This window comes from Euprymna scolopes, chromosome 18, assembly GCF_053919585.1.
Source record: "Euprymna scolopes isolate OS-2025 chromosome 18, ASM5391958v1, whole genome shotgun sequence".
NCBI lineage: Eukaryota > Metazoa > Mollusca > Cephalopoda > Sepiida > Sepiolidae > Euprymna > Euprymna scolopes.
In genome coordinates this window covers 102,159,149-102,174,644 of record NC_136499.1, presented here as the reverse complement: position 1 = coordinate 102,174,644, position 15,496 = coordinate 102,159,149, and the positions used below count along the sequence as shown (strand labels likewise).

The 15,496-nt window shown below is 34.8% G+C and overlaps 1 protein-coding gene across 3 annotated transcripts in view; it reads left to right on the top strand.

Annotated features, from left to right (window-relative positions):
- Positions 1–14,785, top strand: part of LOC145297722 (transient receptor potential cation channel subfamily M member 3-like) — a 790,615-nt gene extending 775,830 nt beyond the window's left edge. For all 3 annotated transcript variants that reach the window (XM_080143937.1, XM_080143936.1, XM_080143938.1), the window contains 4 exons: positions 665–782; positions 3,650–3,840; positions 8,719–8,851; positions 13,009–14,785. In XM_080143937.1, the coding sequence (XP_080000063.1) occupies positions 665–782; positions 3,650–3,840; positions 8,719–8,851; positions 13,009–14,542 (1,976 nt within the window). In that variant the 3' untranslated portion in view covers positions 14,543–14,785. The remainder of the gene's footprint in view (positions 1–664; positions 783–3,649; positions 3,841–8,718; positions 8,852–13,008) is intronic.
- Positions 14,786–15,496: the final 711 nt, after the last annotated feature.

Sequence of the window (15,496 nt, the reverse complement as noted above, 5' to 3'; positions counted from 1 at the left end):
TTTTAGGGGAAATAAATAATTTAGTTTAATAAAAAAAAAAGATATGTATCGTTTTTGGCTTGCACATATATTTTTTTATTTATCATTTTGCTTTTTTTCCCCGGATACTTGTGATGATAGTCGACAGATCGATTTTTTAAAAAATATGTCGTTTTAAATAAAAATAATTAATTACCTGATTTTCATGTCGAAAATAGCAACATATCCAAAAATTACAAAAATTCATCAAGTAGAACAACTGCTATCGTGTTTTTAGTAAAAAAAAAAAAGTATTGTTATAAGGCCATGTTGGTCGCTATTAAAACGTAATCTAAAATTTGCGTTCCGAGTTATGTTCCCTGTGTATGAACTTTTCCCGTCTACTTTATAACATCTAAGAAAAATACATTTCTACCCCATTTTTAGTAAAAGTTACTATTAAGTATAAATAACTTTCTACTCGGTGAATTTTTGTAATTTTTAGATACATTACTACTTTCGACATGACAATTAAGTACGTTATATTATCTTTGCTTAAAACGACATATTAAAAAAAAATCGATTTATCGACTCTTTTTTTTATCAAGCACCCTTCCTCGCTGCCTATAATAAACCCCGAAAAAATTATGTTTTTGGCTTTCATATATTTTTTTTTTATTTAACGTTTCGTTTTTCTTTCCTGCAGCCTGTATGAACCCTGAAGGCGAATGTTCGTACGGTGCATGGGTGTCTCCTGCACTAATGTGCATCTACCTGCTGATTGCAAACATACTTCTTGTAAACCTTTTAATTGCAAGATTCAAGTAAGTTGCATTCTCATCTAATTTGTAAAAAAAAAAAAAATTTAGTTTAATTTCAAGACGTATGAGTAATACACAGCCGTTAGAATTCAATATATGTGGTGCGTTTATGACATGTGTAACATAGCGCGTATGCGAAATGACATCATCAGTAGGGATTTATTTTTATACAAGCTAATCACCACTTATCAAGGCTTGAAGGTAACTCATGGATAAGGATTAATGAATATAAGGTGGTAGTTTAGTAATCGTTAATTAGTAGATTTTTGATTATTTAAGAGGACGGCTCAACAAGAACTTGTTTACATTGAACTTGAAGGCTACTATATTGTAATCGGCAGGCAAGCATGCCAATGGAACAGTATTCCACATGTAGGCAGTTTTAGGAAAGAAGCTTTTTTTATGGAAGTCTGCGTTTAGATTTAGGCAAAGATAGAGAGTGGGGAAAAATTGTTAATAGTGGTTGTCACTAGTCGAGTATTTTTTTGTGAAAGTTTGGTAAGGCGGAGACCATAGATTTGAGCTCAGACGAGCACTTGCTATGAAACTAATGATAGAACAGAGATAAGGTCGCAATATCTTTCTTTTTTTTTTTTTTTTTTGTGAAATAAAGAGTTTAAAAAGGAGATCGCATTAGAGACGAAGAGAACGTTCCAGTTCAAGTTAGAGGCGTGAATGACGTCACAGCGGTAAAGAGAGAATGAAGAAGTAAATGTTGCTGCACAACAAAAAACGTGAGTTGAAGTTCCTTTCTGTTCTTTATCTGCTTCGCGACTGAGGCCACAACGTGTAGGTTCCTATGTAACGTTACACATGGAATGAGCGTTTCTTAGAATTCAAAATAATGTGCTGCGATTTTGACGTTATAAGAATGTTTTTGTTCTTTTTTCGAACAAACTATAGTCATCAGAATTTAAAATATTCGATGGGTTTATGAAATAGAATGTGTGTGTGTTTTAATTTTATTCTTGGTATAATTATTTGCATTGTATAATAGCTCAATTAGATTTAACAGAATGTGAATTTAGATCCAGTTTAGTTATTTTACATCTCAAAATATATTTATATCGATAGTAAAATTTATTTAAAAAAAAAAAGAATTCTAATGGCTATGTCATTAACACTAACGAAATTTCATTTTTCATATATAAATTATCATTTCTGATGACTTAAAGAAAAAAAATTTTTGATTTTTTTTTTTTTTAATTTTGAGCAAACGATTTCTTTCCAAATTCATCTTAGACAATGGGGGTTGTCTGGTTTGCTATCTGCTTTCTTGCCATCATTTGTGCCACTTAAAATGGTTTTGTTCAGAGGCCAAGAAAAAGCACTTTTTTTTTTACTCACTAACTTGTGTGCAATGTAATAGATATATTTATTTATATAAAAATGCAATGATTCCAATATTTTTCCTGATTTCAATAAAATTACTGATTCCGTACTAAATTATCGATTCCGATACAATTGCTGATTCCGATTCTTTACAATTCTCTAAATACAGAATACAGAGTAGTATGATAAAATTGTTGCTCTAGAAAAGACATGATTCCATTTCCGTTTTGATGAAGACCGGGTTTCTTTTTTTTGTTGTAGACCATCTACTAGTTGGCTAGTTATGTACAAATCCCAAGAGCGATAGGAGCCTTCTATCATGTCTGAAAGTGACACAATGTTCAATGAGGGAGATTGATGATTCCGCTGCACAATTCATGCTCTCAACCGGTCCAAGTTGTGACAACAGGACCATTGCCAGCATCCTCAAAATGCATTGCTAGATTGCCACGAATAACAGGGATGTACCCAAAGTAAAGAAAACAAAGTTTCTGGCCACGGTTATGGTCTTTGGTGTGGTTTCAAGTGAGGACCACATCATGCCACCTCACATCTTTGAAGTTGGTTTCAAAGTAAACACCAAAGTGTGTCTGGATGTGGTGAAGAGTGTGGTGATCCCCTGGTGCAATCAGGTGGCCGTTGGCAGACCCTGGGTGCGGCAGCAGGACTCGGCACAAACCCACAAGTCCAAAGAGACTCAGGCTTTGCTTCAGAAGGAGTGCTACAACTTTGTACAATTCTCTCACTGATTCCCCTCGTCCTGAATCCGCTAGACTACTATGTTCGGTCATATGCCAAGAACATCACCAACATGACCTCCCACAACACCAAAGTCAACCTGATCGCCGCCATCCACCAAGTGTTCACCGAGCTTCCCTCGGAGTTTGTGGGAAAGGCATGCTCTCTGTTCCTGAACTGTATCGAGACGGTGATTGAGGCTGAAGGTGGCTGCATTGAATAGACGTCAGCTATACTACATAATGAACTTACCTGAATTGATTTTTTTCAATAAAAGTTTAGAAATAAAGCTGTAGTGTTGTTTTCTTTAGGGTGACACTTTTATTGTTCTACCCTGTATTTGACTATAGAGTTATTTTTTCCTCGATTACTGTAAAAAAATAACACTTGTAAAATGTGCATATATTTTCACAGACGTAAAAATACACTTTTAGAAGAGGGGAATCTGTAAATTTTAGTTGTACTGGTAGTTTATAATCAATACATATTTATTATTAGTATCGACAGTGGATGATTTTGTTTTAAACAAAATCAAATAAAAAAAAATACAATTAAAAGAATCATTTTTGGTATTGGAAAATAAGCACAAATTTTTCCGATACCCCAAAAAGTGCCAATTTTTCCGATTCCCGATTCTTCTGATTCCAATTGTCCCAACACAAAGATATAAAACTAAATACACATTGTACTTTATTATAGAGTGGAAGATTTTTTTTTTTTTTTAACCTTTGTATACCAACATGTCTATTTTTTTTATTTTATTTTTTTCAATAATAATCTTTTTTTTTTTTTTCTTTTAGTGCAACGTTCATTCGAAACAATGCAAACTCTCGTGAAATCTGGAAATTCCAGCGCTACCAGCTGATTATCGTTTATGAATTACGTCCCCTGTTGCCCCCACCCCTCATCATCCTCAGCCACATTTTTCTCACCTTGAAGTACATCAAACGCAGATGTCAAGGAAAAAGGGATTGTTTTGATAATGGCCTCAGTAAGTTATTTTTTTCTTTTTGTTTTTGTCCGATGGAATGGATTCAGCAGCACTCTGAAAGCCTCCAGGTGGTCCTATTTACATGGAAAGGGTACAGTCAGTGAATTTATAGACACATGTGTAAGTTTCGCTACACTGGCATGACAATGTTTCGATTTTTAGTTATTAATAGTTAAGATCTCTCTTTGCGTTTAGGTGTTCATATTTTCCGCCTGAAGAAATCTTAGTTATTAATAACTACAAATCGAAACATTGTCATGCCAGTGTAGTGACGCATGTACATGTCTGCATGGATAAATATTAATATAAATAGCTCTATTAACTATTGAGCACTATTTTCTAAACCTAGTGAAAGTTATATATATAGTAGTAAGTTATGAAAATATATATGGCATTTTCATAACTTACTACCTAATTCTACCTATGTATTGAGCAATGTTGAAGTAAATACTGAAAATTTACGCATGAAATTATATCTTTTGTGTATTATGTGAGTAAATGAAGTAGTCATATATATATATATATATATATATATATATATATATATATATATATATATATATACTAGCATGCGTGGCCGGCGTTGCCCGGGTGTTTGGAGGTGTATGCTGAGCAAAAAAAACAAAGAAACAACGTCAATTTTGTTAAACTTTGACCCCTATTATGACCCCTTAACATTTATTGTTTGGGGCTCAAATCAAGTTATTAAGTTAGATCCATGTCCAAGGAACCTATATCTAAATTTTCGAGTGTTTATACCCAAAATTGGCGGAGAAGTTTGATAGAGTTCTCAAAAGTCAAATCGTTGAACTTTGACCCCTTAACAGCCACATTTCTGGCCGAAAACTGATCACAAAGATTTTCCCAAAGCTCAGTACCCTGTATATCAAATTTCGAGTCTGTAGACTGAAAATTGACAGAGTTATTGCGTAGGGAAATGTACACACACATAGACACGTTCACTTTTATAGATATACTAGCATATCAGCCCAGCGTTGCCCGGGTATTTGTATGTGTATGTTGAGAAAAAAAAAAAAGTGGTAGTAGGAAGGAAGGCTCGAACCCGTACCGCGAAGGAGGAAAAGAACGGGGCGAAAAAACCTAACGTCTTTGCGGTTACGATGACCGCCAAACCTGAAGTGACTTATGTTTACATTAAGGCTAGATAATCGAAAGGAGAGGATATCTTTCAAAAATATCGGCGAAAAAGCGACCCCCCCCCTAGAAAAGTGCATAATTGAAGGTGAAGATGTTACTGTTTTTAGCCAATTTTTCGATATTTGTCGTATGAAAGGTCGAACTTCAAAACAATACTGATCTTGATAAAATCCGTCGCCTCTGTCAAAAGTTTTAGGCAAACATACATACATTTATATATTGTTAACTAAAATTTTCGACCCAAACCAATGAAAAAGTTTGCCCTATCTCTGAATACCCTTTATGTAAAATTTCAAATGTTTAGACCAGAAATTGTCTGAGTAATTAGGTAGAGACCACAGAGGTCAAATTTTTTTAAAAACTTTGACCACTAATTTTACCACTTAAAATTTATTGTTTTGGGCTCAAATCAAGTTAGATCCATGTCCAAGGAACCTATATCTAAAATTTCAAGTGTTTAGACCCAAAATTCTCGGAGGAGTTTGGTAGAGTTCTCAAAAGTCAAATCGTTGAACTTTGACATCTTAACAGCCAAATTTCTGGCTGAAAACCGATCACAAAGATTTTCCCAAATCTCAGTACTCTGTATATCAAATTTCGAGCCTGTAGACTTAAAATTGAGTGTTATTGCGTAGGGAAATGTACACAGACAGACAGACAGACACGTTCACTTTTATAGATAATGTGTGTGCACATTTTTTGTATGTCCAGCAAAGGCTTTTTTTGCTGGGGTTCTCGGGGGGGAGGGGTACTATGTCTTAGAACTGTTTATATACCCCCTAAATCATAATTTGTACAATTTGCGGAGTAGCATAAATAAAGTGAAACTAAACTGAAACAATGTGTGTTCTCGGCTTTTGCGCTGGGGACGTCCAGAAAGCAAATCGACTTTGATCAATGCGTTATAGAAGCGTTGATTTAATTTGAATAAAATTATAAATTTCAAACAAGTAAAATATTCGTTTATTTTCGTAATATTGCGTTGTGATTGGTTTTCAAGCGCATCCGACGCGTATTTTATTTTATCCAAAGTAAATCAACGCTTCTATAACAGAAGTAAGCATTACCTTTGAAACAACTTTCGTATAGAAAGAAAGGGACGGAGACATCAATACACACCCACGCATACGTTTATAATAAAATCAATCTTTCATTGTATTTTTCTAATTAATAATTAATCACAAGATACATTATTAAATCGGTTTTATCTTTTACATAAGATAAATATTGTATTTCTGATCAATTTTAATATTTGATCCTGATCGATATTTTATTCTTCATTAATGGGGAAAGACGGAGAAACTATTGCCTTCCTACTCAAAAGTCATCCCGTTGTCATCTAAATTGCTGGAAACAATTTTTATGACAGTGAATTTATTGAGATTCACAAGCAGTAAATCATATTTAAACCGTTTTTATGGGTTATTACTCTCCATAAACGGCTGATCGACATCGACTGTAAAAGGAGAGAGATGAAAGAAAGAACTGTTGCCAATAATAGCAGCAACTGTTGTCATTTCTTAATCACCACAGTAGATGAATCGATTAGCACATTATACATTTCAGATTACAATATCAAACTGATGTTTTAGGGGTTGTTGTACAATACATAGAGGTATGAAAAAGTGGTAAAGAAACAAATATATAACAAATAAATGTTACCAAAGGCAAGATAAGTTACTTTTCTACCTAACTGGAGGTCCTGGATATGACCTTAAACTATATCCAATGGTGAGGCCCAAGCTTGCAGGTTTTGGGGAGTGTGGAGCCACCCTTTAATTGCCATTGCTCCCAGGTCCACTCTGACCCGGAGTGGTAGTACCTGTTAGGGTCTCAACTATGGGTTAAATAGAAACTGACTTGAAAAAAAAACAAAAAACAAAACAAATATATTCTATTAAAAAACTTTTCTTCAAAATCACTGAATTCGGCATTAAATAACCTGAAACGGGTTGATATGCCGTAAAACAAACAACCAACCAACCAACCTTATCCTTGAGTGGCTTCTTGGCCTTGATAATGTGGTGATGCCTATGTAAGTGTTTTTACTGATTTTAAAGTGTGTTTTAAGTGTGAAACGCAGGTAGTGAAAAGCGCTTGAATTAAAGTGAAAACGAACGTCATGAGTTCAGAGAATTAGTCAAAAGCTCAAACAAACTAAAATACTGACAAAAACCCACCGAATAAATGTCACAGTGATATTTATTTGGTGCATTTCTGTCTGTATTTTCATTTTATAATCTTGCCTTTGGTAACATTTATTTGTTATATATTTGTTTTTTGTTTTTCTAGTTTTTCGTACCCCACACAACAAACTCAATTTTTTTTTCCAGAAATTAGGACTTTCAGTGATGCTAGGTAGTCTGCTTCATCAAATTTAAATAAGGAAAAACATGACGATACACAATAGAATGAACAAACAAATCTGAAAAAAAAAAAAAAAAAAGCTGGAGAAATATGAATACCAATTTTGATGAGAATGATATTCATTTAAAGTCCGTTTTGGTTTTTAGAAATTGACTTTAAAACTGACCTATCTCTGGCAAGGTCTTTATTTATTCCTCAAGTCCATCCTTATCACTTCCTCCCATGTTTTCCTCCGCCTTTCCCTACCAACTGAACCTGTTACTTCAACTGGTCTACTAATTCAAGAAGTCTCATCCATTCTTTCAACACATCTCCCTATACTGTCCAAATTTAATCTTCCTCTAAGGCAATCAGAACTAAGTTTTTCTCTAACATTGATATTGCACATCATTTTTTTCTCATATCATTTCTATTCATGCAATGCATGTCCTCAACCCTCACTGGCCAGGTTTTACTTCCATGCGTCATTACACTTTGTACACACATCTGATATGATTATTTCTTTAAGGGAAGAATATCAGTACACATTTCAGTAATAGTCAGCTAACTACCGGTGTGTCTGCTACCGGAAGCGGTGAAAAGACAAATCAGTTTCTTCGCTTTTCTTGTTCTTCAGTATTTCCATAAATGAAATAAAATATAAAAAAAAAGGACATTATTGAAAAATACACAATAAAAAATTTAACAAAATTATAAAAAGATAAAAATAACACAATTAGTCTTTATTTGCACTTTTAATAACAACTAAAAAAATAAAAGTTTTTATTTTATTTGAAATTTTCTAGGAAATATGTTTATGAAATTATTAAAATACGTTTTTATTTTAATTTCAAAAATATTTTATTTGAATTGATATATATAATAAATATATGTTTATGAAAGTATAAAAATAAAATTATTGAAATCAAAATAACAAATGAAATTATTGAAATCAAAATAACAAAATTTCAAACATCATCAAAAAAAAAAAAGATTATCCAATACATGATATTCCCAAAATAGTTTTAAAAGATTTTAACAAGTGTTTTCAATAATTCTTAAAAAAAAAAAAGAGAGAACAGAAAGTCTTTTCAAAACTAATTTCAATAATTTTTAATTAAAATAAGATCAAAAAAACCTTTTCAATGATTATTTAAAAACAAAAAACAACGATCAGAAAAACGTAATAAAAGAAAAGTACATGCACAGAGGAGGTATAGAGGAACTGATTTGCCTTGTCACCACTTCCGGTAGCAGCTACGGCAAAAGTTAGGAAGTACATTAGCTGACTATAACCTTTTTTATTGTTATTATTATGTTTTTTTTTTTTTTTTTTTTTAAATTTTCACTTTAATCTATTTTGTCACTTTCTAGAATTGTTCCTGTCCACTGAAGATACAGAGAAATTACATGACTTTGAGGAAGAGAATGTGGAAGACTATTTCAGAGAAAAAGAACAAAAGTTCCAATCAAGCACGGATGAGCGAATACGCTTGATATGTGACAGGTAAAGAACAGTCTTTCAACTGAAAAGAAACATTTTAGATATTTATATTGAGTGAAAACTCTAATATCGATAGATTTAAAAAAACAGACTATGCGGACAAGTGACATACACAAACTAGAGATATTTAACTATCACTGCCTCTATGTTCATTAGCAACAGTTTATTTCCAATAGTACAGTCTGCAATCACTGCAAGATCCACTCCCTTCACAAAACTTTTCTTGCCTTTGTTGGTTCAGCCATACCTGTCGTCGACATTCAGTTGACTTCAGGTAAAGGATATTCTTTCTACTGATTGGAAAAAAAATACTTTTTATGATTCAATTTATATTGAGTAAAACTCCAGTATCGACGCATTTCAGAAAACGGACTATGCAGGTAAGTGACCTACATTAACTAGAGGTATTTGACCATCACTGCCTATGCTACATCCTCCGTGTCTGCTGGCAGCAGTTTATCTCCAACATACAGTTTGCATTCTCTGTAACATCCACTTGCGCCAAAAATCTTTCCTTCCCAGATGGCTTTGTTGGTTCAGCTACACCTGTCATCAACACTCATTGACCCAGCACCACCACCAGGCTAGAAGAAATGTTGCTGTGGGCAACTCAAAACCTGGCTCAGGACGGTGAAGCAGAATGCTGAACTGATTCTAGGTTTTCATATTTATGGGGTCCATCACTGGGGCTGGCAAATGATTTGTACTCGTAGAAGGAGCAGTCTTGGATCGCTGTGCCTGGTCAAGCAGTATTCGGGACATGGTAAACTTGTTGGAAAGAGCTGGCCCAACCGACCCGACGGTGAATGCTGAAATCATGACCATTTTAATAAACAAAAGTTGTTAGATGCTCCATGACTCTCATTCAATTGAACATTCATTTCCTGTTGTTGCATTTCTGCTTTGCTTAAAAGAATGTTGACACACTGATATATGAAAACATAACAATATATTTCTATTGTTGTTCATGGTTATGGACTGTTTATTGTTAAGGAGATGCACGCACAGGGATTTGAAGGGTTGATTCCTTCTTGAACACAAATCGCCAACCAAATGCTGATATCGGCGCTTGGAAAAGATTTTAGCAATTGCTGAGTGAAAAGAGTTTTGTCTTAAAAGAATTGAATGATACCATCCATTTGCATCTGCATTCTACTACAAACCAGAAGTCATTTTCTAAGGTTGTCAAATAACCTCTCCTAAAACCAACATTTCTCATGTTTTGACAATGTCATGTTTATATTGTTTCTTCATTTTCTAAGATTTCAGCAATTGTCTTGGATATGTGCACATTCATTTTTCCCACATGTCTGATATAGGGCATGGTGTCATCCACAAATATACCCATCTCAGATACAATTTCATCAGGAAGGTCATTTAGGAGTATCAGGAACAATGAAGGCCTAAGGATCGACCCCTGAGACACACCTGCAATAACGTCATGACTGTCTTTCTATTTCACTGGAGATGGATGTTATATTTTTGCTGTGTTTAAAAAAAAAAAAAAATGACAACACATTGATATATAAAAATATATTTTTATTGTCGTTATCCACAAATATACTCATCTCAGATACAATTTTATCATGAAGGTCATTTAGGAATATCAGGAACAATAAAGGCCTAAGGATCAGCCCCTGGGACACACCTGCATTAATGTTATGACTTTGTCTATTTCACTGGAGATGGATGTTATATTTTTGCTTTATTTAAAAGAATGGCAGTACATTGATATATGAAAATATAATGATATATCTTTATTGTCGTTAATGGTTGGTTGGTTGGTTATTTGGAGGGAGATCCATACACAATAATTCGACAAATTGATTTTTCTCTGGTGTAAATAGTCAACCAACTCATGATATCAGTGTCAGATTATATAACAATTTGTAACTATCTGAAACGCCCCACTGGGATGATATTGCCACTGTAGCCATGCCCCCAGGATGTTTTATTTGGCAACAGTATTTCAATAACTTAACAATTCAACCTCTATATATGTATTATTCCTTAATTGGAATTCATTTTTGAGATGAGCAAACGTCGTGAAAGATGAAAACAACCAATAAAGATGAAAACAACCAATAAAGATGAAAACAACAACTAATAAAAGATGAGAATAATAGTCCGAAATAAAAATAAATTAATATATATAATGCTCATCTCAAAAATGAATTCCAATTAAGGAATAATACATATACTAATCGGTACGGACCCGACTATGGAAGATCAGATAATAAATAAACGTGGATTTATAAGATCAAAGAATCCAACCATGATCGTGGCGCAGTTAATAGAGACGTTGAATCTCTACGGTTCCAGGTGGACATTGTTTGAAGATAGCGATTTCAATCCTACCCAAAGCTAGCCAGAGGTTTACTTGGCCAAAACGTGGCAAGATGACAACAACTACAGATGGCAGTGATTGCTGAGAATGCAGTGAGGAGATTCGAGGTTCTTATCCGTCGCGGCTACCACCTGACGAAGGCCAGAGGAATAGTTGGCCGAAACGTTGTGAAAAAACAACAACCAATAAAGATGAGAATAATAGTCCGAAATAAAAATAAATTAATTCAACCTCTGTTTTATTTTCTCTCTGTACAACCTGATTGCAGCTGTATATATATTTAAGGTCAAATGACCTTTCATACATCCAACATTTCTCTTTTTTGACAATCGGTCATGTTTATATTGTTTCTCCGCATGCAGTGATATCGGGTGCATTATTTTAATTCAAATGACCTTTTAGTACATTTTATCTCTTCACAATTGATTCTATTATGTTCTTTCTTGCACTTCATTGCCAGGTGCATCTCTTTTTGTCAAAAAAATTTCTCGGTACACACAGCCTGGGTATTTAAAACTGTTATTCTCAATTAATTGTTTTATATACTGGGGGTTTTACTTGCACGTCACTTAAGAATTGTATAGGATAACCCTATTTCGAGAATAGAATTTTGAATGCTAAAAATGTTTAAAAAAAAAAAAATACTCGTTAACACTGCATTTTTATAAACCAGCAAAATCTTTAATTTTTTTTTTTTTTTGATTAAAAAATATTAAAAATAATTATTTGAATGTTTTAAACCTTTTATTAAATACATTCTTCATTGAGATATTTTGTTTTAGGAAATAAAAATGCATTTCGTTTCTTTATGTTCTAATATTTCAGTTATTTTATGGACTCAACTGATAATTTCCCTTAGTGAGCCCTGATGAAATTAAAAGAAAAATTTTAATGATGTTTTTAGATTCTGTGAAAAATTTAACCCTTAGTGCAAATTATTTGAATGTTTGCTATTTATGCACCGTGTTATATGTAATTTAAACTCATACGAAACCGAAGATATGAATAGCTTTTCCCTTATGACAAAGATGGCAATCTAAATAAACGGACGATATGAGTTCTATTTGCTTCATTTTTTTCTGATGAGTATATGTAAGAAAAACTCCATATTAACATAAAAATATTGATTCATATTATATGGATTCATCTTGAGTGTGATTTTCAGTGTTTCAGTCAATGTAACCCCTGACCTTCTTCAGGTGTATTTTGTCAAACTTTGGAATTTGGATGAGATTTCAAACAGAACCTTTTATTTGCTTCACAGCGGGCAGCATGCTCTTGTTCCGTCAGTCATGACTGGATAGAGGTCCTAAGTAATTTGCAATTGTATTTTTCGGTCGCCCACACTGAGGATTGAACCTTCAACCTTCAGGAGAATATCACTTTTACAATTGATTTTTCCAAGTTCTCTAACCACTCTACAACAGTTCCATTCAAAATTCCGTCACAATTCCCGAGTTCGACGGAAACATTCCAGAGTTTGACAAGATACACCTGAAGAAAGTCAGTTTACATCAACTGAAACGTTATGAATATCATACTCAAGATGAGAACAGTAGTCTGAAGAATCCAAATAATGCCAATAACCAATCCTCGAAAATCCAGAAATGTAACATTGATTGTTTTATATAGACGAAACAGGTCTGTAAATGTACCAAATTTTTTAGATATGGAAAGAATTGATTAAGATAAATAAAACCTTGGATCCTGGAATATAGCCAAATTGTTATTCAGTTATATATTTTATTATTCATTAAATGTATAATATTTAACTTGATAACCTAAATTTCATTATTTTTCTCTTTATTTTCAGAGTTGAGAATATGACGATGCGTATGGATGACATGTATGTAAAAGAAAACGCAATAAGAGTATCCCATCAAGCCATCGATTTTCGTTTATCAAAATTAGAGGAAGTTGCAACCCAGATGGGCGACTCTCTGTCTCTCATCGAAAACGTTCTGGCTAATAATCCAAATGCCGTTTTCTCAGACCCCGAAATTCCAATGGATTACACAAGTGAAGAATCGCTTCACCACACTGACGGAAGCAGCCAGGCTAAATCTACTAGTGGCAGCCAATACCGAGAGCATCCCTTGATTAGCCAGAGTTCCATGTCCAACCCAACAAAGAGGTCAAGTATCCAGGAACGTATGCGCAGGTTTACGGAGTACTCCCGCCCTTCATTATCGAATCGCAGAAGTCCGTCGTTCGGCCTGAAACGATCCTGGAGCCTTCGCAGTCGTAGCCCCAAATTTTCTTGCACCAGTCCGTTGCAAATTAAACGGCATTCGCTGTTTCAGTTTTATGAAGCAATGCAACGCAGCTCGCCTCGCCCCAAGACTGAACCACTCCATCCTGTAATGTCGATGGGTGGCGATGAGGAAGGGGAGGAAGTTGTAAGCATGGAAAGCCGAAGTATGTCTGGTTTGCGTAAGTTACAACAACGACGCAACAGCAACTCTAATCTCCACGTAGACATTACAAAACCGGAAGATGCTCAGGAGGTCTACAACTCAGATGAATCTTCGCCCGACACATCGAATTCTTCAATCATATCATCTAATCGTCCACCAGTTAAGTTTAGTATTGAGCCCCTGCCAGAGAAGGGTGTCTACAGTACAGCATGCATTGAATCGGACACACGCACCGCAACTTTGGTTCCAGGCAAGACGATGACATTGGAACTTTTAAAACCCAAAGATTCTCAGTTCTGCCCATTGTCTGAACCCAGCACGTCTGGGGTTGTCGGTCACACACCAGTTTCACCGCTTGACACACCTAATTCCCCCACCCACAGCATCCCTTTTGGTTCATCTTTTTTTGCAGCTGATAAGTCTCACTCTGGGAGTCCTGCCAGCCAGATGGCCTCGCTATTCACGTCACTGAACCCAGAATACACCACGATCACAGACGAGATTGATACATCCTGCCTGATGGAATGTCCAAGTCCATCAAACTTTGAACCAGAGGAGAAGTACTTCCTGAACTCTGAGGAGAAGGCCTTGAAGCAAGCCGAGGAGATGGAACACCGCCGCATGGAGAGGGTGATCCGGAACAGACTCCGGCAAATTTCTTTGGACGATTCGGATAGCATCAGTGATATTGCCAAGATTGTCGTATCCGACATGGAGGTCAACCAGGAAGCAAAGAAGGCGGTGGTCGAATCCGATGACGTTGATGATGATGACATTCTAGTTATCAATCGTGCGGGCCTAAAAAATAATCAGTCGGGCAATTCCAATGACAATGCGACCGTCGAGAGGTCAATGCGCAATATTGAAATCAAAGTGATTCGAGCCTCAATTGACAAGGGGTCAAGTCACGATAGCGACCCCCTCTGTTGATTCTGTTTGACTGTTTTAAGTGATGGCTGGCGGAAATAGGGGTCCTAAAAAAAATTTTTTTTTTTACCCGCTCGTCGTCTTTATCGCAATCATTTTTCGCTGTCTAATTTTATAGACAAATAAATAAAATAAACAAACGTTTCTGTCATGAAATTTATAATCAAGACCTGACCCCCCTCCATCCCTTCACTATTCTTTCCCCTTTTCCCCAGGACATAAATAAATTTGTATAATATATATATATATACATATGCACGCATACATACATATTTATATACACAGATGGATGCTTCACTGTGAGGAAAAAAGGTTGTTTTTTATTGTTTTGTTTTCTGTCTCATGGTTAATTTTAGAAGCTCAGGTAATATTTTTTAACTTGTTGGCAAGTAAGCGAAGCTCTTCTGTGCAGGTGTGTATGCATATATGTGCTTTAAAAATTTTTTTTTCTTCTCTTTGTTTTACAAATTAATAGGTTCAATATGAAAATGTGTGTGCGCATGCGTGGTGTGTTGGGTATTTTCCAGTGTAGACAGCAAAACGAAAAAGTGGTTAAAAAACAAAAAAAAAAAACCCTAAATATTACTAAAAGCAAGACAAGCTTCTCTTCTACCTACCTGGATGATTATTTTTATTTTAACTTATTTTGGAGTGTTGCTTTACTTTGTAACGCAAGTAGTAACGAGTCTTAAGTTAAAACAAGAAAAATATGTCTGTATTGTGTATCATGATTTGTAGAGCCAGAAATAACTTTCGTGAACGTATTCTGCAATCTGTGGACAAAAAGATGGTTTTCTGGGGGGGGAGGGGATTCGATAATCGCTCAAAAATCGAAAATTAAACAAAACACTGTTGGAACATTTCGCCTGATTGGTGACATTTATTGGGTGAGTTTCTACCAGTAGTTCGTTTAGTTTTCGATTTTTGAGCGATTATCGAGACTCCCCAGATGACCGG